The following is a 24,611-nucleotide window of genomic DNA, read 5'->3' as shown; positions in this document are numbered from 1 at the left end:
GGCCCTCTTAGCTCCTGTTTGGCAGCTTCCTCCATCTGAAAGGGGGCACCGCGTCATCCTGATGGAATGAATGATGGAAACCCCCACAGCAGCATCTGCTATTTCGCAAGTAATTTTATTCAGGTAGAATTCTCCAAATGCCAGCCAGCGGCTTCGAGTGAATCAAAAGATGTTCTGTTCCCAAACCTAGTATTTTGTGTTAAAAGGGAAAGAACATGCGCTCCATGAGGAAACGACCTGTGTCCGCACAAAGTATGGAAGAGTTAACTTTCACCCGGGACTTCTCACCTGAAATAATTAGTTCTGCTCATTATTACAGAGGCCTGACAACGTCCGAGAGAGCCGGACCACAGACAATCTCCGAAAATACAGCACTGGAAACTGGCGTTTCACCCCCCCCCCTTGGTCTTCCCTTAAAAACCCTACTGTGTGTCTGCAGTGATAGCCCATGTCTCAGCTCCTCAGTTCTATCCCTTCTCCCCATCTTGACCCCTGGGTGAACCGCTTCAACTCTACACGGTCCTCCTGTTTTGGAGGCCCCGCTGAGCCTCAGCCTTGTATCGGCCCCACTATTCCTCACCTCTGCTCCTCATTTGCTGCTGATGGAGGAAATCACACTGCCGTCCGACAGCATCCGCTACCCGGGCCCTCACCGCTGTCCGGCAGTGCTACTCTTCCTCCATCAGTTCACTTCCGTAGCTCTGCCAGAACTGGTCATCCCTCCGCAGGCTCCACTTGAGGCATTTGTATGAGCTCCCTTTGGGCCCCACTGCACTTCCTGTCACTTCACTCTCCCCTCCTTCATCCCTGAATCACATGAGACATGGCTTAATGCCTTATCAAGGTTAACTCTACAAGTTGAAGTGACCCATTCCATCCAGTCTCCTCTAACAGATTGTTCCCTCTGTCACTTCAGTCCTGAAGTCACAGAAACACCGGACAAACCCCGACGTCACCCAAAGTCCAGATGCCCCTCCCCAAGGACGCTGGCTTCCCAGGAACCCAGGTGTACAGTTCTGAAACTAGGCCTCAAAGGGCATATGGTATCCTTGTATGGTTTGTTGTCTCACCTAAAAACCTTATTTATGGCTTGTGTCTGGAGCAACCGTACATACTGTCTAAGCAACTCAGTGACATCCTGGAGGGATAATAAGTCCAGTTCTCTTGGGTCTCTATGATATGGATTTAGTCCTCTAATTGACAGTCCCCTTCCTTTTCCATGCTGCACCCTGCTGTGTAATCTCCCTCTGGAAGATTGGTTCCTGGCTCAAACTCAAACACCCAGGAAGTAACCCCTAAGGCTGGAGACACCATGTCTCATTAATATCAATAGACTCAGTAAAATATAAAATGCACAGAAGAAACAAGTTTTCAAGGAGAGACACAAACAGGGCAATTTTGCTACTGCTTTGTTAAATTTAATACACATTTTAAAAAACCTAAATTGCATTTAGCTGAAGTTCACAGTTTCATATATAATCCTGTTTTTGTTTCATGTATTTGTTGATTTAATTCACAATGAAAAAACGATTTTAATTCATGACAAAAAAAAATTGTCTTATATGCATGAAACCCAAGAAATCCTGCTTGCTCTACTGCCTGAAACTCTGAGGCTTGAGGAATATATGACTCTAGCCCAATAGCTACTGGGAACAGGAGACTGGGAGACTCCCAAGTCTGGGGGTATATAGAGAGGGGAAGAGAAAACACCCCTCTTGGTTTTCTTTACGTTACCTTCATATTGTTTTTATTTTACTGAATTTGGAACATTTCTTATTGTGCTCAGGGGGGAACTGGTGTACCCATGATCTCTCAATCATCTTATAGTATGATTATTTAAAATCACAAATAAAATCAATGCAGGTGGAATGAGAAGAAAAGATATGGATGGGGTAAGGGGAGGGAAACATCTTTGATAAAAAGTTTAACAATAAAACTTACAGGGAATTAACCCAATCTACATGATTAAAAGTTGTTCCCTGAGAGACAAGTTATTGAAGAAGATGAACAGTTTTCAAAAGAAAAAGTGCCTCAAATATTAAACAGTTGAATAAATGTTCATACTTACAAATAATAATAGAAATGCAAATTAAAAGAAGAGATTACCCCATGCCCATCAAAATGTCAAAGGTGAAAGGGGAAAATTTCATCTTGGAGAGGCTGTGAGGAAGACAACCATTCTAATTTGTTATAGTAATGAATTGGTCCAACCTTCTGGAAAATACTTGAGAATCATTCATGAATATTTGACTCAATAAGCATTTATTGAAGGTCTACTATGTATATGTAAGACATTTTACAAGGCTGAGAGTTTAAAGACAAAACAAGCCCTTGTCCACAGGGAGCTCACCTTCTACCAGAGAGATACAAAACACACAAATAAGGGTGGTTTAAGAAAAGATGAGGAGGGAGGGAGAAGGGATTGGGGAAAGTTTCTCCTAGGAGGTGAACTGGCATTAAGCCTTAAGGGAAGATAAGTATTCTGAGAAAGCAGAGAGGGGAGTGGAAGGCCAAGGACTGGGGGCAGTTCAGGCGAACATCCAGCAGTGGGATGTGGAATATTAAATGTAGAAAATGGTAAACCATCCAATTTAGTTGAAACATAAGGTGTGTGGAATAAGGCTAGAAAGGGGAATACCCATTAGGTGGCACAAGACCATAAGCCATGCCAAAGAGGCCGTATCTGGTTCCAGGGCAGGGCTTTCGAGCAGTGGAGTGACCAGTCACCCTTGTCCCTTAGGAAGATGATTTGACAGCTGGACAAAGGATGAGCTAGCGAAGGGAGAGAGCCTGCAAGAAAGGACACAGCAATAATCCAGGGCAGAGATGTGAAGGGCCACAGCACCTGTGGTAAGGAAGAGGAGGCAATGAGAGCCTGGAAGTCTGGCAGTGCCAGGGAAGTGCCGTGCAGGACATGGCTTGAGAAGAGAGGGAGCGGCAATCACTTGGGAGGATGAGCTCCTTCCTGGAGAAGATGGCTTTTGGGCTGCAAGGACCATGAGTTCCTCATATGAGTGGAGAGGTGCAGAGTAGGAAAAAAAGGGGGTTCACAGCAGCTGGCTTCTACTGCCCCCATGTAGCAGGAGACGAGGACATGTGTAGAGACAAGAGCTGGAAGCAGCTTGGGAGCTTGCTTGAGGATTGCAGAGGGAAGTTTGGGAGAGAGTCAATTAAGGAAAACTTATGTTGTTCTGTGTAGCAGTAAGGACCAATTAAGACTGGATAGCATGAATTTGTTCTGGACCCAGGCAACAGATTGGGGTGTCTCCCTCCTGTGATGTTCAGCAGGTCAGGATGGCGGATACTGGGGATGGACCAGGAACACTGCTAATGGTAGCAGGAAAATGAGGCAAGGGAAAGTTGTTGGTCAGCTCAAGGATTAAGACTCTGAAGACAGGGAAAGGAGCCTAGACAGGACCAGTAGACTTTGAGAACAAGGACGGAAACACTGGAGTTTGCAACGAGGATGGAGAAAGGTTTATAAGGAGGCAGAGGCAAGAGATGGGAGAACGGTCATGTACAATGAGGGAATTTCAGAGATGAGAATTACAGATGATAGTTCTGGAGGAAGGCACTTGTCCCTGGGATCGCTGAGGACGAGAAAAGCTGTAGGTGAGGGAAGCACAGGCCTGCGGAAGGCAAAGAATATTGGTTCATATTACTGGATGCAAAGATGCTACCATGAGGTGAATATCCTAGGAAATTAAGTGTAACAAGGAAAGACCCTTATGTCAATAACCGATCATTATTTCTCATAACAGAGCACGCCCCATAATGAGGAACGAGACTGTCGGGGATCGCTCCACTTTCAAGAACAACAAAAAGGAAGAATTCAGAAGAATTCCCACTCCAGGATGGAAAAAACCAAGAAAGCCACAAAGTACAAGGACTACATTAAGGCAAATAAAGGCAATTTTCACTGCTAAACTTCAAGTTAGAGTAGACACATAGACTTTTCCTTTCTGTTTTCAGTTGTTAAATTATAAAAACAGGACATCCCACAGACTGATGGGGCAGTCACTTGAGTCGCCCAGTGGTTTTATATCGGCTTTTCTTGTCTGCTGAATGGTGTCTGGCCATCAAAAGAAAACCTACCGGGTTTTTAAAAAAAGAATAAGTTGTAAAGTTGGAAAGGATGGAGGTCATCCTCCTGAAGGCCTGAACAAAGGGGTAGATGTTAAATAACCTCAGAGGCCAAATCAACAGAACGTGGTTGGATAAAAGCCAGGGTGACTGGGAATATGGTGCATCTCTCAATAGAAACTGAGAAGTGTGAAAAGGAGAGGATGGGCTGAGAAGGAAGATAAGTTTTCTTTTGAATCTATTGAATTTTAACTCAAACTCTTCAATGTGGGGTCCGAGCTCAGCAACCAAAACACATTTGAGTAGGGCTGACTCACTCACGTGGGATTCTTCCCAAGTTCACCAAAGCTCCCCCTCCACCCCACGCTCAGCCTTCGGGGGCCTCTGTTTGCCACCGCCCCCAAGGCCCTGGATGTGCCGGGTGTGATGTTTACTGTGCCCTCGGAGGCCCGAGCGTACGTCATGCCAGGAGGAACAGGGAGCAGCCATGCCTTAGCCAGCTCTGACTCCCCTCCGCAGGCCGGGAACGCTGGGGCAGCCCCAGAAATGCCTGTGGTCACCGGTGCTGGCCCAGCCCGCCCGGCCCAGGGTGGCAGAGTGCAGGCATTTAATGTGCTTAAGCAACTCTGAAGGCTCGGCGACTCCTAACTCATTATCTTAGGCCTAACTCTGTTTCAGCGGACGCAGCTCTGCCATGGATCTCATCCACTTAAAGATTCTTCCAAACTGATCAGAAAGTTCCAACCGAGGAAAGATAAAGTGATGATTCATCATCTGTCTTCTTTTCTAATTTACTGGTGCTGATGTCTCTCACTTCCCTGGTATGGTGACAAAAAAATATATTTCAAAAAGGAATAATTTATAGCAAGAGAGAGAATCTTATCTTAATTTGCCAGTTAGCAATCAAGGCCTTCTCCTCAGAGAGGGGCCAGCACATGGGCCTGGAGTGTGGCGCCGAGCCCGGAGCCGGCCTCCTCCTCACAGCCGTGCTGGGCTTAATTTCATAAGGAGGAATCCCTGGGGTGCTCCTCTCTAAAGAAGATCAACGTGTACTCACTCTGCCCCTTCCCCACGACCACCCCTGCAGACTGGCAGCGCCTCCGAGCCAGGCCCTCTTTCTCAAATGTCACCTTCTCAGGGCTGAGAACACGGCCTGTACTTACTAAACAGTTACTGGATGGAGCCGTAGTCACAACCAAGCCCATCTCCTTCTCTCCCAACTAACTCAGACTTTTTCCCCTGAAGGCAGCCTTTCCATTGCCATCACCCACGGGTGACATCCCCATCCGTCTCGGCTCTGAGTTCCTCTGCCCCATCCCCTGCCCACCCACCCGGGCATCCCTGCAAGGCTCCCTGCCTCCGCTCCCTCCCACTAAGCCAGTGTCCAGATGGCCAGCTGGGCGACTCCACTCAAGCCAGTGAGCCTGGGAATGAAGTTGGGCTCTACGGCCTCTCTGGGTCAAGAGTCTCCTATCTCCTGGTCAGGACAGCTAGATGGTGCAGTGGACAAAGGACCAGCTCTGAAGTCAGGAGGACCTGAGTTCAAATCCAACCTCAGACCCTTAACACTTCCTAGCTGTGTGGCCCTAGGCAAGTCACTTCCCAAATGCCTAGCAATAAAAATAAAAATAAAATAAAAAGAAGTGTTCTGGACTAAAATCCATTTAATCAAAATTAAGCAGGCCTTTCTGACCCCAATTGCTTAGCAAAAATAAAAAATAAAAAAAAAATGAATCCTGGACTAGGACTCATTTAATCAAAATTAACCAGGTCTTTCTGATCCCAACCCAATGAAAGGATTCTAAAGGTGAGAACCTCAAGTCTGGCAGCTTCTAGGATGGTCCTCAGCCCCCTTCAAGCTAAGCTAAAGATCTCTGTAATCGGTAACAGCCTTGAGCCAGAAGAGACATCCGAGATCAAGTGTAATTACGTCTGTCTTAGAGACAACAGGACTCAGGCTAGTCAGGTGAGTGCCGCCCAAGCCGTGGACAGAGCCTCCCACCCCTGGGGGAGCTCCCCTGGGCACCTGAGGAAGTTGGACTGCAGATCCTTCTGGCTCTGCTCAAACAGCTTCCACTCGGTGCTGTAGGCCTTCCGCAGCTTCCGCATTTCCTTGTTCAGGTTTGTCATGTTGGCCCTGACCTGCCGGATCACGTCTCTATACGTGGCGGTGCCCTCTGTGCTTTGGGTCATAAAGGAAAACAGCCAGCAGCCCAAGCCCCTTCCAGCCTTGCCTGGGGGAGGCTGGAGGCCTCATGGTCCGTGGCGGGGAGCTGCCTGCCAGGGAAGACTCGGCAGAGAGTGGCAGGAGGCCCGGGGGTACTCACCTGGACCATTTCTTTCTGCCTTACTCTTGGGCAAATGCCCTTTCTTTTTAGAAGTATCAGCTGATACGCTGCCTACAAGGTCTGCTGTGGGCCAGGCTCCAGACCAAGAGTTTTACAAAGGGGCTCTCTGGGCCCACCAGGCAGGGGCCGAGGGGAGGGATGGGACCCGTTAGATGCCCCCATCGGCTGACCCAGGGGCCGGTCTCCTGCCCTGCCTCCAGCTCAGGAGGCTGCACGGCCTGGGTGCTTAATAAGCGCTCTGGCCGCCCGTCCACAAGGCCAGTCACAGTGGCAGCCACGGGTGTGAACCCTCCCCACTGGGCACAACTGCAGACTCTCCCTGGCAGATCCCGCCTTCCCAGGGCTCGGGATCCCAGCATCTCCGGGAGCAGATGGAGACTACCCAGTATCTTAAGAGGCAATAAGGATATGGTATCGTCTTGGACACTTCGCGCCGGGTCATCAGGATGTCCTGGCCAGTCTGCTGGTAAGCGTGGTGCTGCTGGAGGTAGTGGACAATCAGTGGGCTCTTGCCAGTGATGCTGAACATGTTTTTCGAAAACTCAGGTCCCCGGCACGCCGGATGTGACTGTGGGGAGGAAGGGGGACTCTGTGACGGGAGCCCCACAGAGATGGGGGAGCCCCCGGCCCATGCCAGCTCCCCCCCCCCATCGTCCCCACCGTCTCCACCACACTGAGGAGCCGGAACCACTTGAATTCTGGTAAGTGCCCTGGGAATGGGGCTGGAGGTTGGAAGGCGGCCCCTCTTAACCCACTTTGCTCTCGGAGGCCCAACGGTGCGCCAGCCTCCCTGCACGGCAGGCAACTGAGGCCTGGTGCTAGTCTAGCTCCCCTTGCCCAGGGTCGTGAGGGAGTGGGCAGCAGGGCAGGGGCTGGAACCCAGGTCTCTGGTGCAGGGCACTCGCCGCAGGGCACTTGTGTGGGGTAGCTCTGGGTGACCCCTGGGACTCTAACGTCCCCTCAATCTCCGAGGGAGCAAACTGAAGCCTGGGAGGTTCTCCTGGCCTTCCTGGCCCTGGTCCGTGTGCCTTTCTCACCGTGCCCCTCCTGCCAAGGCTAAAAAGGTGCTGAGTGGATGCCTCAGTGTGACACCCTAGGGTCCCTCCAGCCTCTGCTGCCCCAGCTGAATGGCTCCCAGGCTGGGAGGACCCTGCCGGTGTGGGGCTGGGCACAGCCCGGCCTGCTGCCTCCTCGCTCCCTCCCAGGCAAGGCCCCCTGACTATGCCAGGCTGGCCTTGGGGGAGTGCCCAGGCCCGATACAAACAGGGGAGAGCCGTCCCCGAAGAAGGTGGGCTGTTCTGCAAGGCAGGGGTCTCCTCCTCCCTGGAGGGCTCCCAGCACCGGCCTGAGGAGATGGCAGAGAGCACCCACGTCTGCCCAGCTCCCAGCTGGCCTGGCAGGACCCTTCTCCTTCAGAGCCTTGGGCTCTTCTTCCAGGGGCACTGAAAACGGCTACAGGAACAGAGACCCCTGCCCCAATCTGGAAGTATCCGTGCCCAGAACTTCCCCCAGCCGAGGGGAGCAACAGGAAAACCAGGAATGCTAACTGGAACACCAAGGATTTGCAGCTTTAAGGTTTCACAAAGGGACGCCCAAAGGGCTCTTTTGGAAACCAGGACTATCATTACCCTATTTTACAGATGAGGAAAAAAGGCAGAAAGCCCAAATCACGGGCACAGAGTCACTCGGGGGAAGTATCTGAGGTAGGATTTGCATTCAGAGCCTGTCTGCTCCAAGGTTCTATCCATGGCAGCGCTTTGCCAAAGAGCAGTTCCCAGAGAACCTAACGGCCATTCCTCTTGGGCCATAAAACAAGTCTAGGCTATTCACCTCGTTCTGAGCCGCCTTCTCCAACAGCCTCAACTCCGTGATCTCCTTGATCTTCTTGGAGGCTTGCCTCTGCCTCTTGTACTGGGGTTCAGCCTTTGAGAGCTTTGCGGTCATCCTCTGCCTGGCGACGCCTGGGCAAGGAAAGAGGCACCCAGGGATGTGTGCAAATGTTCATCTCTGCTTAAGATTCACAGAGGAGGAAGGAATCCCCGGGCACCCCCATGTGGCTCCCTATTGCTCCTCCTTGGCTCTCATCAGTGCTGGGGCTCCTTGAGATGGGCAGGGAGCAGACAGAGCACGGACCTCACCCCGGCACAAAACCCGGCAACAGCCCCACTCGCCAAGCAGGGAACCGTGTCAAGGGAGACACAATGGAAGCTAGCAAAGGCCAGGCAAAGCCGCCTGAATGGCCCTGGGACAGAGGGAAGCACTGCCAGAGAATGAGAAGGAGCTTTCAGCCTCCAAGGAGGAAACGGGCTAGACAAGGATTTGTCTAAGGGTACTACGTCCCAGCAGACTTCGGCTAGAGAGCTCCCCTGAAGCTTGAGAAGGGCTAATTGATCTATTTGTCCATCCATCCATGTTACCCACCCATCCATCATCCAGCCAGCCATCCAGCCAGCCAGTCAGCCAGCCAGCTTTCCTTCTTTCCATCCATCCAGCCTTCTACCCATTCCCCTATCCATCCACTCAACCAACCACACACCCACTCGTCCAATTTATCACAGATTTATAAGGGATTTCCTGTGTGTAGCACTGACTCCCTGCTTCTGGAGATTCAAAAACACATCTATGCCGGACTCAAGGAGCTTACAATCTAATTGGGAAGACGAGACACACACATACAGATGAAATAGTGATACCAGAGGGATCACCTCAGGAGATAATCCAAGATCCCATCCGGGAGCCTTTCTCTCCACTTTCCCGTCCCCATGTATGCAAGGACTTCTGCTTCCTCCCCCTTCCTCCAAGCCTTGACCCAGAAGCCACACCCTGAGTATCCCTGGGATACCAGGAGCCTTTGGGACATGAGCCCAGTCATAGGGATGCTTCCTCACCAGCCAGAGCAACTTTCTCCCCTCCCCTCCCCCATTTACCTTCCTGACAGGCTGGAAGCTTTTTCCTTAAACAGTCTCAAATACAATCGCATCTTGCCCTGCTCATGTTGGCTGCCTTGGGGTGTGGGCTCAGAAAGTGACCACAGGTGTCACCCCAAGAGTGGGAAGCGGGCTCAGGGGACAGAGTGAGAGAAGCCCCAATGCCCAGAGGGCCCCAGAGCAGCTGGCCTTCTCACCAGAGACCTTCTCAGGGCCTCTCAGCATCTCTTCTCTCCGGAATCGCTCTGGCTCCAGCTCGAAGTAGTTCCAATTCATATAGCTCTTTGGGTTTGGGAGTGTGCCTGAGGGGGAGAGGAGGAAGGGGAGAAAGAGAACAAAGTAAGCATCGGGATCAGGGGAGGACCCCGAGTTCCTCATCCTGACTCTCTGGGAGACCCTGGCAAAAGCACTTTCCTTCCAGGAGCTTCAGTTTCGCTGCCTGTCATGTGGGGACAGTCCTACAGGTACTTCCTCAGTCCAGGAGCAGTTTCAGTGGGAGGGACAGATAGCCTCTAGACTGTGAGTCCCAAGAGATCACTGCGACGTGGCCAGCACAGCCCCAATACCTGGCAGAGCCACGGCTGCAGAACGAGACACAGTTTCTGATGCCGCCAAGGGAAGAAGGCTTGCTGCAGCCGGGCCAAAACACAGAGAATTCAAAGGAATCGATGGGAAGATTCACTCCCCTCCCCGCCAAGTGGAGAGAAAGGGGATTTCTCACCTCCGATCCACTGATGCATCGTGTCACAGACGAAAGATTTGAATTCATGACTGCCAAACCACGACTGTGGGAAGCAGGCGCAGAAGCTGGTATACAGGGCTTGACTCAAGAGGCTTGGGAAAATCTGAGGGTCAGAAAGAGCCGGAGAGAAATCCATGAAATCTCCCCCCACTTCAGACTGAGCCCCTGAATCCCAGGAAAACTGTCTTTCTTCTTCTTCTTCCTTAACCAGAGAATCTGATCTGAGCCTCTCTGACAATCTGCCTCTGCCACAGGCCACGAGCTGCTCCCAGCAGCCTCGGGCTGGCCCGGGCCGGGCCTTCCACAAATTCACCTGGCTGCGGCCCACCCTGGGCCGGACAGGCTGGCAAACCCGTGCACATCCCCCACGTCAGCCTCTTCCAAGGCCATCCCCACCGTGGTTATTGGCGCCGGCGTGGCAGGCTGCCCACCCTGAGACCACAGAATATGTCTGGTCCTTGGGCTAACTACAGTTCAGCATGGGGCTCCCAGGCTTGGCGCTGTCGGGGCCACACAACTGGAGGAGCCCAGCTGGATGCAAGGCTGTGCAAATATGAATCCAGAAAAGCGTCCCCAAAGACAGATCTCTACCTTCCGCCAGTCAGCCCTTCCAGCGCCTCTGAGGCCGAAGTGGGAAGAATTTGCAGACAAATCAAGTTTTTTTCTATACACACAAGGGATTCAGCTTCAAACTGAGGAGCCCGGACACCCCAGATTCCCGGCTTCCCGCGCTCTCTCCCACTAGCTAGCTCACCCTCTCAGTGCTGTGGGGACCATGGAGGTCACAGGGTACCAGGATTCTTCTCCATCACCCGGGACCTGGTGGAGCAACTCCCATATACTCCACCTGAGCCCATAAATTAAAACAAATACCTGGGTAAACCCCACAAATGGTGGTCTAGGGAACCCCAGGGAAAGGGCATAACCCCAGGATAAAGAGGGTTAAGGTGGGAGCTATTTTGGAATCAAAGAGGAGAAATTATTCACTTCTGTAGGAAAGTCACACATGATCTCTTGAATGAGGGAGTCTGCTTAGAGGGTCTCAGAATCTCCCCCAGCTCTCAGCCTCTTCTCCAGAATCTGCAGGCTGGGTCCCAGCGCCACCTCGGGAGTCCACAACCCCTAAATCCAACTGTGGCTCTTCTATTTGACAGCTGGGACAAATCTATCAGCTTCCTCAGAACTCAGTTTTCTCCTCTTTAAAATGGGTGAAGGAGGGGTTGGACAAAATGGCTTCTGAGGACTCATCCAGCTTCAAAAGGAGGATCCAGCCCATTTATCTTAGAGGGAAACATTTCTTAGCATTGCCTTTTTCCCATGGAGCCCCTGCCCAGCTCCAGGACCACCACCAGTGACGTCCTATGATCAGCGGCAGCAGTATGTGGTGGCGAGGGTCCCAGGTGGGAGTCGGGAGTGCTTCCGACACTTCCTGGCCCTCTCTGGGTCTCAGAACCCACCATCAGGCTCTAACTCTATAACCTTATTATCCTGGATCTCCTTCCTGCCCACTTTAGGCCTTGCGGGTTTGACTCTTGGCGCCTGGCCTCGAGTCTTTCCTGAGGGTCAAGACTCCCCCTTTTAACCGCCTCCTGGATGTCTCCAGCAGCAGGCCACACAGGCATCCACCTCCAACTCCCCAGGTGCTCACCCCATCTCCATTATTTCCCCCAAACCTTCCCCCATATCAAACTCCCAGTGACCTGGGCTCCAAACCTCAGCTCCTCACTCACACTTGCTTCCCTGAGCCAACCAGCAGCCTGTCATTCTCCCCTGTCCTAACCTTCCCTCTCTCTGCTCATGGGGCTACGAGCCCTCGGCCCCTCTCGCAGGGGCTGCTGCTCGAGGGTCTCCTGACTGCTCTGCCTGCCTTCTGTTGCTTGCCTTTGGTCTCACTGACCTAGTGCTCCCCTCTGGATCCAGCTCGTATGTACCACTTACTTGTGGGATGCCCGCCCCATTGCAGTATGACCCCTTGAGAGCAAGGATCATGTTTTGGTCTTTCTTGGTGACCCCCTTGCCTAGTATACTATCTTAGGTCTGCTGTCAAATAACAGACCCCCAGAAAAGTGCCCACTCTCCCAGCTGAATGGAGGTGCCCATAGCACTAGTGAAGGAGCTCTGCTCACTGAAAGCTCCCTCACCAAGTACATCATACTCCCAACCCCCCTCACAGCCGAGCAAACAGAAGGGACGTCAGCCAGCTCATTAACACTCTCGCCATTCAGTTCCCGAACCAGCTGCCACAAGCAGCTCAGGCCCCGGAGCGGTGGAGGGCAGGCCGACCTCCCTGCCCTAGTTTTTGTGGCTCAATGACAAGAGAGAGCGGGCTTGGGGACAAGCATGGCTCTGGCAGTGGCTCACCAAGTGGCCAGGTGCCATGCTCTGGGGCCAAGCCCTATGGCTCCGACAATGCCCCCTACCCTCCGGGGGGCTTCTGAGGCAGGAGGCCCCCAACCCACCCCAGCCAGCCTCTCGCCATGAGCTGTCTTGGAGCCTTGGCTTCCCGCTGTGGGGCTCCCTTCTGGCACAAATGAGCCACCCCCCCCACACACACACACACTCTGGGTACACACCCGTAGGAGGACTTCTTTGAAGCCTGAGCTGGGCAGGTCCAGCAGAAGATGAGCATAGTTTTCAGACACTCGGTCAAATAGCTTCCTCTGGGTCGCCTTGTTTGACTGCCACAATGGAAATGGGAACAGGACTGTTAGATTACCTGCGCTCAATCCGGCCAAGGGGCTGAACATGTATACTGGGATTCCCCATTTTAAGTGAATCTGCTTTTCAAGACTCCAAGGCCATCTAGTACAACCCAGCCCCGGGCAAGAATCCCCGCTACCTCATCCCCAATGGCCCCCCCAGCTCTGTCTCCCGTGGGGACTTCCCACCAACCTCCCTGAACTTCCCCCTGCTCCACGGCTGCCTTTGGCCATCAACCAGCTGAAGATAACTATGGTGGCCAAATGTCCTTCACCCATCGTTCCCCAGCCTGGCCTCTACAGCCCCATGCCTGGAACTGAACGCAGCTTTCCAGTCATGGCCGATCAGGGCTGGGAATGGTGGCCACACGGCTTCCTTCACACCTAGTGCAGGTGCTGCCTCTGGGGTCTCCGTGTTTCTCTGTGGACTCACAGCCACCTCGAGTTTCACTCAGACCCTGGCTCTTGTATCTTGGCAGATGCTTTCTCCACCTTGTATGTCTAGAACCTAAATGCAGGACTCCATCTCTATTAGACCGCATCTTATTAGATTGGCCCAATGACCTTTTTTGGACCGGCACTCATCTAACCAGTTGGCCATCCCCCTCAGCCTCTTCTGTGGAAATCTGAAGCCTTCATCTCTATGCCTTCCTTTAAGTCAATGATGAAGATGTGAGACAGAAGAGACACATTCCTGGGGCACTTGCATTGGAGACCTCCCTCAGACAGGATCCCAAGTCCCTAATGCTCTGGTCCTGGTCTTTCCACCTGCTCTGATCTCACGGGGCCAGTGTTCTATTCTGTCCACAGCTCCTCGACTCATCCATCAGGACAGCACAAGACCGCTAATCTAGAACTCTATCCACCAAAACAGGCAGCCAGGCTGGTTTTCAGCAATCACAGACTCCCTTCCTCAACATTCACCGGCTACCCCACTAAGATACCCTAGAGTCCCGCCAGGAGCTGACATCAATGTCTTCTGGCCAAAACTTCTGTGAAAATTGGCAGTCTCATGGGACATTCCTATTTATTCTCCAGAGAGCCTAGGTCACTCCCAGCATCCTGGCTGTCTGCTCCAGTGATCTAAAGTCCTCGAGGCTAGCTGGGAGCTGCCTTACTTCTTTCTGACTTGTAACTCCCTGCTGGCCATCAGGCCTGGCCTTCCCTAGCCCAGAGACGGCAATCTCTGGCCCAGAATGCTTTCTCCATCCACCGGTCCATCCTGACTCCTTGTTCTCATGCATGTAGGCACCAGCTGACTTGCAGGATCCTCACCAGCTGAGCCTGTTACTCCTGACATTGTCTGCCCCAGGACCAGCCTGGGCTTTTGTCTTGGTCCTCCATCACCTGCCCTTGCTACTATCCTATGTCTTAAAAATTTATGGAGTTGGAGAAGGGCATCCAATGCACATTGGTCTCTTTGTGCTGCTTTGTGCCTTCAGAACTTCAACCCTAAGAGTGCCTCAGGTGCTGAGGCCGGCGTCCCTGGCCGAGCCTTATGGGGGACATCTGAGCTCTCTCTCAGCAGAGAGCCTCACAACCAGCTGCTGTGGGCTAGGGCCTAAACATATTCTTCTGTTTTTATAGATGAAGAAACCAAGGACAGATCTGTGGTTGGTCCCAGGTCACACAGCTACAAAGTCACCACCAGCCTCCAGCTTTCCTCTCCTTCTATATTCCATTCCCTAGGATGGATGGAGACTTTCCTCCATGTTCCTCATCTCTGCCTCAGCAGCCAATCTCCCAGCAGGTTTTGTCAAGTCCCAAGAGTACTTTCCTTGATGGCTTCCTCCACTTTTTGAAGAATTAAATGATTTGTAAATTATTGTACAAATTAATCCTCTTAACAGAATGGACAAAATTCAGCGGCACCTTTCGGGCAGAGGAGAGAAGATGGAAGGATGGGGCTTAGGAGGGCATGTGGCTGACAGGCAAGAGAATAAGCGCCCGTCCCAGTCCCATCACCAGCCTGCTGTGATCTGCTCTGGAGTCAGTTTCCTTCTTTTGAGAAAGGAGGACTTAGATCTCCATGGTCGCTCCCTCTGGGAAAATGAGCAGGGGATGAATGGGGTAAATACTGCCGCTTGGCTTTGATGCCAGCAGCCAAGGTGAGGGGATCCCCAAATGCAGGAAGAAACTACTCTGGTCCAGAGGAGAAAGATCAATGTGATGGGAGGGGTAATGGAGGAAAGATCTCCAGGCTAGGAAGTCACAGTCAGAGGCAGTAACTTAACTCCTGCTGTAAGGTTTAACGAAGTCTCGGAGGAAGATGAAGCTGTGTAAAAGCTCTCTTCATAGAAACAGACTTGATTTTCCCTGAACGTAAATCACCAATTTATTTGTGCAACGAGCATTTATGAAAGAGTGCCTACTGTGCACATAGCATAGTTAAAGGGGGGAAGCCCCTTCACAAGAGTGCTTGACTGCTCCACAGAGTGAAGTCTACCTGTAAAGAAAAGGAAGGTTCCCAGGCTTGGGCCCATCACTCACCTGTAGCAGCATTATTTGGTCGGTAAACCCAGGTTCCATTTTGAAATCCTTCTATTAACTTAATTTTCTCTTCGGTCTTGGAAAATACCAAATCATATTTGTTTCTTTGTTTTTAATCCAAAATTGAGGGAAATACTCAATTTTAATGAGAAGTTAGTGAAAATAAAGATGATGCTTTTTCCCATGGACCCCCTGAAATCTAGGATATGTGATCCCAGCTTAAAAACTCCTGCCTAAAGGGATGTGATGAGAACAAAGGAAGCATCTTCAGCTGCTTACAAAGTGAAGTAGGCTGGACCAAGAGCCAGGGACTAGACAGGCTACATGATGGCTGGGTGAGTGACTGGGGAGAACTTTCTAGCATAAAAAACCGCCCCATTCACAAAGATCTGAGATTTCTCAGGGATTGTTGACCCCCTTCACTAGCATCAGCACGGGCTGCAATCCGCCTGACCAGAGTAAACACTCTTCCTGGGGCATGGAAGACAAACACTTGAGCCATAAGATGCTCCTAACCAGGGCAGTTCTTGGGGACCAGGTGCAGGTCATCGCCGGGTCTCATGGGGCTTCCCTCTGTCTCTAATGAGTCAGAATGGGAGGCCAAGTCCAACCCCTAAGTCTGTCTGTCAATCTGTTGGGAAGTCTTACGGACAGAAATGGCCACAACCCAGCCCCCAAAGACAACCAAGGGACATAGTGCCAGGGATGGTTTTGGATCCCTTCCTCCTCACTTCTAACCTTCCTCCTTCCTCCCTTACATCGTATCTTTCATGAAAGATCCACCAGAAACAATCCAACACGATAGATTTTGTATACGGACAGCAAAAGAATTTGGTCATTTCTGCTGGTGCACAGATGGCCTGAGGAAACAAAATCCAGAGTTGTTGTGGTTGCTCTTATATAGTGCCCATAACATTATTATTGTTACTATACGCTTACTTATCAATAAGTATCGCCCATAACATTATTATTATTATTGTATACTGTTTAAAACATCCTTATACATTACATATAACATTGTTTTTGCTATATACTATATACTATTTACTAGTATACTATATATGATATATATACCATACATCATTATCATTATTATATGCTGCCCCAAACATTATTACTATTATTGAATACTGTTCAAAATATTATTATTTACTATCCATAATATTATTGTTATACACTATCCATATCATCATTATTATACTCTGCCCATATTATTATTACATACTGCCCATAACATTACATTATTATTATTATTCTATATTGTCCAAAACATTATTACATACTGCCCATACTATTACTGTTATTATATATTATCCACATCATAATCATTATTATATTCTGCCCATAATATTACTATTATTATTATATTATTACCCACCACCCATGTTACTATTATTGCTATTGTATACTGCCCAAAACATTATCACATATTGCCTATAACATTATTATTGTTGTTGTTGTTATATATACTGTCCATATCATCATTGTCATTATATTCTGCCCATAACATTACTATTATTATACAACTGCTCATGCTACTATTATATACTGTCCAAAACATTATCACACACTGCCCGTTACAATGTTATTATTGTTATGGATTTTCCAAATCTTTATTATTATTATTATATATTGCCATAATGTTGCTGTGGTTATTCCACAAGTGAGCAAGGCACTGGTCAGATGGGAGATCACTGCCCAACAACCTGCCCTGTGGAGCGGGTGTTCCAGGGGGAAAAGTGGTGTCCAGGAAGCAGATGGCAGAGGAGAGAGACAAGGACACTTCAGGCATCTGAAAGGACTCAGGAGAACAGGACACTTGTCACTACTCAGCTGTGGAACTCTGGGAAAATCCCACAAGCTCTATGAGCCTCAGTGCTATTATCTCTCCAAGGCAGAGGCCTCCAGTATCCTCAGAGTCTGCAAACTGGAAGAAATGACAGATAAGAGGCAGCATGCACCAGGTTGAGGGAAGATGGGAGAGAAGCACTGGGTCACACAGACAGCAGTGAATGTGTCTGACAGTTTTGGACACTAGTCCAGAAGGACATACAAAAGTCACTCAGTGTCACACACTGAACCAAAGGTCCAATCCACAGTCACATATTCACAGCAGTTTTGTGTAAGCTTTCCCCTCAAAAAACAACAACAACAACAACAACACCCTGGAAACAGAATAGGTAGGCAATAACTTGGGACTGGCTAAAGAAACTGGGTGCCTGGAGATAATGGAACAGAGCTGGATAATAACTTGTGATTGGCTAAAGGAACTGGGTGCATAGAGATAATGGAACAGAGCTAGGTAATAACTTGGGATTGGCTAAAGAAACTGGGTGCATGGAGATAATGGAACAGAGGTGGGCAATAACTTGGGATTGACTAAAGGAACTGGGTCCATGGAGATAATGGAACAGAGCTAGGTAATAACTTGGGATTGGCTAAAGAAACTGGGTGCATGGAGATAATGGAACAGAGGTGGGCAATAACTTGGGATTGGCTAAAGGAACTGGGTCCATGGAGATAATGGAACAGAGCTAGGTAATAACTTGGGATTGGCTAAAGAAACTGGGTACATGGAGATAATGGAACAGAGGTGGGCAATAACTTGGGATTGGCTAAAGAAACTGGGTGAATGGAGATAATGGAACAGAGCTAGGTAATAACTTGGGATTGGCTAAAGAAACTGGGTGCATGGAGATAATGGAACAGAGGTAGGCAATAACTTGGGATTGGCTAAAGAAACTGGGTGAATGGAGATAATGGAACAGAGCTAGGTAATAACTTGGGATTGGCTAAAGAAACTGGGTGCATGGAGATAATGGAATATTTTAAGAAATTATGAATATGAGGAATTCTGAGAAACCTGGAAAGGGTCTGCTCAATGCACCCAGACAGAATAAACATAATGATGATAATTAGAAAAGAGAGGATCCCTCAAAGGCAGCAAAAGTCCGGAAGGCATTGTTAGGGCAGAAAAGTACAGATAATTTCAGCTACTTCAGTTTTTGCTTAGTTATTTTTCTTGCTTGTAAATTCCAATTTGGAGGTAGAAGAAAAGGATATTTCCAGAAATTATCAGGATGTCCAAACTAAAGACAACTATAAAACTTATTCTAACAAATACATTCAAGAGTGGGGATGAAATAAAATTATTCCCTGCATCTTTCCTATTTTTCTAAAGCCAAGGATTCTAAACCATCCCGTCCTGGGCTTCAGGGTCACATTAAGTTGCTCTCCTGTTATGTTACACTCCATAGGGAACAGAGAGCTTTCTTGCCAAGAGGCCTGAGTTTCTTTGAAGGGAGAGGGTTGAGGATGCTCACATGCTTGATGGTCACAGAGTGCCCCGGAACATCAGGTAGTTAAAGGACTTGTTCCAGTTCACCAAGGCAATGGGGGTGAACTAGGAAGCTGAACTTGTGGGAGGGGTGCAGAGCCAGACCTCCTGTTGGAGGGCACAATGAAGCTGGGAGAAGATGCTTGTGCCCAGAAGGCTCTGTCCAGTCAGAGGAGAGCCAGGTCCCGAACTCCCATCCTCCAAATGCTGACGCAACCTGAACAGGCAGGGAGGTTCTGGGTGAAGGAACTGGGCTCTAGGAGTGTGGAGCTCGGAAAGCTTGTAATCTTTCAGGGCTCCTTTTCTAGCTGTGTGGATTAAGACCCAGAGAGGAATGAACTTGCTCACAGACACTCAGCAAATCAAGCAGCTCACTTCAAACTGGGATCAGTTCTGATTTTGAAACTCTTCTTCCTTCTCCCTGCATCTTCCCCCACCCCAATTGTGGAACGCCCCAGTGCTCCTTTAGGGGACTTCTGCTCCTCCTCTCCCTGGCTGGGTGAGCTGCCTCAGAAAGGGTTGCCCCTCTCCCCTGGTGGGGGGGCACTCTCCCTAAGAAAATGTGGGGTACTTCTCCAGACATGGGGATCAAAGTGGGGAAGAGGGAGAAGGGATGCAGCCATTCTTCCCCTCTTTCCACAGTAGACGGACAGAAAGGCAGACACAGGAGTGGCTATTTCCTTAAATAGGATGTGATTATTTTCCCAAAAAATCACTGGTTTTCAAAGCTGAAAGGAACATCCAGGGCCACCCACAGGGGTCTCACCTGTGCCTGAAAAGGGTCTGCCCTTACTACTAGCCCCCAGCAGTAGAAGGGAGCCCATGCAGGTACAAGGAGGATGGTCACAGACTGAGGGTGAGGGGCAAAAGGCAAACCTTCAGATATTCATGAAATACTAAGAGGCCTTGAGGAAGGCATCTGGCACACTGGAAGAGCTTCCTAATAAGAGAGCACAGAAAATAATCCTGTTGCAGGAGCTCATGGGTCACCATAGCTTGTGTGTGGCCACAAGAAAGCCTGGTAGGCTGTGATCTGCACTAGTGAAGGGAGTACCCTTGAGGAGGTCCTCAATCCGTGGAAGCAAGGAAATATGTGGGGAGTGGCTTTCTCCAAGCCCATCCTAGCTGCCTCCCCGGACTGAGAAGACCACAGGAGCCCATGGACGGGAGTGTTCTGGGCAGCTTCCTGATATCTCGGGGGCCCCCCCGTCCCTCATCCTGGCCTCCTCTAATTACCTTGCCACTGATGGTGGTGTTCCCCTGTGCCCGGACAATGTTGCCCACCATCTCAAAGTAGTTCACTCTGTTTGGCAGCTCATTGGGCATCTCCTCATTGTGCGCCGGGGCCCGGTACAGCTCAACCAGCCCATCCTTCTGGATTCTCTGGAGAGGATGAAGAAGGAAGGAGTCACTGTGAAAACAGGGGGTCGTTCTGAGAACTCCCAAGTCTGACAGACCGTAGCAGGAAACCGCTAATGCTTCATCCTGGCAAGTCCCCCCTTTCCCTTCTTCAACAGCCTCCCCAACAAGTCAAGCAGTCTCCGGCCTTCTCTTGGAAACCCTGGTTCCCAAGGCTCCACTCTGGGGCTCAAATCTGCTCTTCTGCAGCTTCTGCCCTTCAAGTCCAACTGAAACCAGTATGATTCTTCATCAATGGGATCAGAGCTCTTAAAATCCTGTATCAGCACAGAGACTATCAAATATATCCCAATATGACCTGGCTGGATTTAGGCCAGAAACCCAATTCAGAGTGGATATTAGGAAACATTAATTAATTAATGTCAATTAATGTTTCTTTAATTTCAATTAAATTCATGACAAACCCTCTTGGAATCTTTACAAAGTGTTAAGCCATTAGAGTTGATAGAGACAATAATTATCTAATTTAGCATGGTTCAGTATGATTGATTTGATCTTAGAAGGAGATATTTTGGGCCAGAACTTGAAACAAGGTACTAAGTACAACTGACAGAAACGATGCTTGTGTTCACACCTTTAGAGAGCTCATAGAAGCAAGAAATATTTAAGTTCACATGTTTGGGAGATTTCAGGGTTTAGAAAGAGATATCTGAATTCATACCTCCCTTAATCCCTGCCTCCAGAAGGCAGAGTCAGCCTTTTACACTCAGCATAAATACAGCTCCAGTGAGCCACTTGAAAGAATTTCTCTGGATCATTGACTGGGGTCAAAGAGGAGCACTCTGGGAGGAAGCCCACAAGCCCTCTCTTCGAGGCAAGAGAGATTCATTGCATCATTCCATCTTTGTGCTGGTTGGAGGCTGAAGGGAGCAGAGGCAAAGGACAAAGCTGCAAGAGCTCTTGGAACCAAGCAGAGAGATAGGCCTCTGAGCTAACCGGGCTATATCGAAGGACATAATAAAAGATCTGAACTTTGATCAGCTGGCTGCGATTTGGGGTGATTATTTACTTGTAACTGAAACTAAAGCTGCCTCCAGAAAACCTCCCTGAGAAACCAACCTTCTCCCAGAGAGAACCATCTTATTATTATTTTAAAGAACAAAACCCCAACAAAACCCGACAAAAAGCAGGCGGTTATGTTGAGAAATGTAGAAAAAACTTTTCTTGTTAAAAGTAGAAGAAAGCATAGGAATAAAAAATGCTTTTATCAAAATGGTAAATAGTATGTATCGAAAACCAAGAACAGCCTTCTCTGTGATGGACGGACAAGGCCTCTCCAAGAGCAGCTGGGAAGCAAGGATGTCCATCATCCCCCTTAGTCCTCAATACTGTGCTATAGATGTATATTATAGCAATGACATAAGATAAAGACACTGGCAATGACCACCAGCAAAAAAAAAAAAAAAGAAAGAAAGAAAGAAAACTATCATTTTTTGCAGAAGTTGTGAAGATTTACTTGGGAAAATCTAAAGATTCAACCAAAAAACTAACTGAAACAATGGATAATTTTAGCAAAGTAGATACATATAAAATAAACCCATATAAATCCAAAGCATTTTTTACTTGTTATCAGCAACACTCAGAAGAAATAGAAAGAGATGTTTTATTTAAAATAACTTGGGGTAACTAATAAATGATTGTCAAAGGATACAAACAGAAATTTTCAAATGACAAAATTAAAGTCATTTATAATTATATCAAAAAATGCTCTACATCACTATTGATTAGAGAAATACAAACTAAAACAACTCCAAGATACCACTTCACACCTCTCAGATTAGCTAAGATGACAGGAAAAAGATAATGATAAATATTGAAGGAGATGTGGGAAAACTGGGACACTAATACATTGGTGGTGGAGTAGTGAAATGATCCAATCATTCTGGAGTGCAATCTGGAACTAAGCCCAAAGGGCTATAAAATCGTACATACCCTTTGACCCAGCAGTGCCATTTACTGGGTCTGTTTCCCAAGGAAATCATAAAGGAGGGAAAAGGACCCACTTGTGAAAAAATGTATGTAAGCAGCTCTTTCTGTGCTAAGCAAAATACTAGAAAAGGAATGGCTGCCCATCAGTTGGGGAATGGCTGAACAAGCTGGGGTATATAAAGGTAACAGAATATTATTGTTCTATAAAAAAATAATGAACAAGCTGCTTTTAGAAAGGCCTGGAAAGATTTACACAAACCAATGCTGAGTGAAACAAGCAGAACCAGGAATACATTGTACACAATAACAGCAAGATTGTGCGATGATCAACTATGAAAGGCTTGGTTCTTCTCAATGGTTCAGTGATCCAAGGCAATCCCAATAGACTTTGGACAGAACATGACATCTGCAACCAGAGAAAGAACTAAGGAGACTGAATGGAAATCAACACATGCTAGGTTCATCTCTTTTCCCTGCTTTTTTTTTTTTTTTTTTTTTAAATCTCTTCCATGGTTTTTCCCTTTTGCTCTCATTTTTCTCTCCCAAAATGATTCTGACCTCTTTCACCTCTTCCCACTGGGCCATTATAAGGGGCTCCCCATAGGTACCCTGGTTTCCAGTGTCTCCTGTTCCCAATCTATCCGCCAACAATCTTCCCAGGACACATGTGATCACATCCCTGCCCAGGTCAAAAGGCTTCTTTTGTTTTGAAAACAAAAACTCCTTTGATTATCCTTTAAAAGGTCTAGAATCTAGCTCCTTTGCAGATTTATTTCATGTTATTTCCCTTCATTTCTTTTTTCTTCTTTTTTTTTTTTTTAAAAGCCCAGGTCTGATGGGAAGAGCTGCCCTTTAGGACACTCAGGCTCATTTCCTTTCCAAAGGGAGATCTCTTGGGAAGGAAATCACTGGTTCTGGTGCACAGGTGAGATCGGCATGGCTGAGGCCAGAACCCCTCCCTTGCAACTCCCTCTGCCCACCCGGCTCTCGGCCCCCCCTGCCACCTGGCTCCAACTCTTGCTGTGGCTCCTACCACCCCTCTTTGTGCTGGGGCTGCTGCAGAACACCAGGCTATTATTGGTTCCATAGTTCAACAAGATGAGAAGTGAAACAAGCCTTTGTGGGCTGATGTCGAAAGCAGACTGCTATTTATAACGCTGTTTCTATGGGAAAATGCATTCTGACTTGCAAACAAAGCTTTGGAGCATAACCCCGTCACTTGGGGGGTGGGGGCTGTCCCACTGAGGGGTGAAGTGAAGGCAGCTCTTGAGTCTCCCAAGGCCCTTCTCCAGCTTTCACTTCCACTCTCCCAGTGGCCTTCACAGGACTAATAGTGTGGAGGGGACCCCTTTTTCAGGGAGAAAAGGCCCTGAGGAGGGGAGCAGCCTACAGAATGCAGAGCCGATCCTCACAGGTGCTTTCCTCATCCCAGGACCAGCTCCTGAGCACAGACACTGCAGCAGTCCCAGGACAAAATGCCCTCCACCACCTTTGCAACCCAAGAGTCTCAGAATGTGTCCAGAGGCCTCGAGAGATGAAGGGTCATGGCCTGCATCCCCGGGGGATCCTGCTGCTTCCCTAGCTATCCACAGCAGAAGTCCAACACATCAGGGGAGGCAGCGACTCACAGACCAGCTCTCCTTCCCCCTGGTTGTGTCAGACAGCATGGAGCACCAATAATGCCAAGTGAGGCTGCCCGCTGGCCTGGCAAGAACATGTGAACGGTGGGTGTCCAAAAGACAGAACACGGAGCACACAGGAAGCCATCGGTTCTCTTATTACGTCTGTGCTGGCCAAGGCCCTAGAATACATCTGGCCCCCAAAACTGAAACCCACTTATCCCCAAGGAAATAGGGGAGCAGTTGCCCTCTTACCTTTTTCGACCCAAGATAGGGAACACCTGAAGGCGATGAAGTTAGTGGGAAAAACTTGTGTATCTTTGTCTTGGTTTTGCTAGCCTTCTCTGCAAAAGACAGAGGGAGGGGAGTGTGAATGGAGTGAGAAGGGTCTTTTTGCTGACGGGAACCCCCTTGGAAGGAAGGTTGTTTGCATTTAAATTCCCGCTACAATTTTTTTCCCAGGATGCCCTTCAAAATACATCTAAAAGTTACAGACATTTCTAGAACTATCCTTCATATACCTTATCTGCTAACCCTGGGTGCCTTTTATTCATTCATTCAACATTTATTAGATATCTACAGTGTGTCAAGTCCTAGAGATACAAAGAGGAACAGTCCCAGTTTCAAGCAGTTAAATTTGTAGTGGGAGGAAGAAGAAGGAGGGGAAACCACAAAGAAAAAGTAAAATAAAAATGTACATGTTTATGGGTGTGTATACATATATATGGGGGAAAGGGAGGAAAGAAAGAAATAAAATAGGAGAAGAGAAAGAGAGAGAATATCAAAGAGAAGAGAAGGGGGAGGGAGAGAAAGGAAGAACACAACTGTGCTATCTACATACACACACATGTGGAGGAGAGGGGAAGAAGAAAGAAATAAAAAAGGAAAGAGAAGAGAAAGAGAGAGAATAGAAAAGAGGAGAAGAGAGAGAAAGAAGAAAAGAGGGAGGGAAAGGGAGAACATAGCTGTGCTGGCCACATACACACACACACACACACACACACGTGGGAGAGGAGGG

The 24,611-nt window shown here is 48.8% G+C and overlaps 1 protein-coding gene across 1 annotated transcript in view; it reads right to left on the bottom strand.

The window, feature by feature from the left end:
- Window positions 1–765: 765 nt before the first annotated feature.
- The window catches only part of FAM227A (family with sequence similarity 227 member A), a 30,356-nt gene continuing 6,510 nt past the window's right edge, over window positions 766–24,611 (bottom strand). The window contains 11 exon segments of the mRNA XM_023504360.2: window positions 766–4,860; window positions 4,862–4,901; window positions 6,110–6,262; window positions 6,842–6,999; window positions 8,262–8,392; window positions 9,556–9,660; window positions 10,080–10,203; window positions 12,674–12,778; window positions 16,048–16,149; window positions 19,863–20,009; window positions 23,849–23,937. Coding sequence (XP_023360128.1) covers window positions 4,747–4,860; window positions 4,862–4,901; window positions 6,110–6,262; window positions 6,842–6,999; window positions 8,262–8,392; window positions 9,556–9,660; window positions 10,080–10,203; window positions 12,674–12,778; window positions 16,048–16,149; window positions 19,863–20,009; window positions 23,849–23,937 — 1,268 coding nt within the window. The 3' untranslated portion in view covers window positions 766–4,746.

Source organism: Sarcophilus harrisii, chromosome 5 (assembly GCF_902635505.1).
Source record: "Sarcophilus harrisii chromosome 5, mSarHar1.11, whole genome shotgun sequence".
Taxonomy (NCBI): Eukaryota; Metazoa; Chordata; class Mammalia; order Dasyuromorphia; family Dasyuridae; genus Sarcophilus; species Sarcophilus harrisii.
Note: the sequence above shows the minus strand (reverse complement) of the source record. Positions and strands in the feature narration are given on the sequence as shown.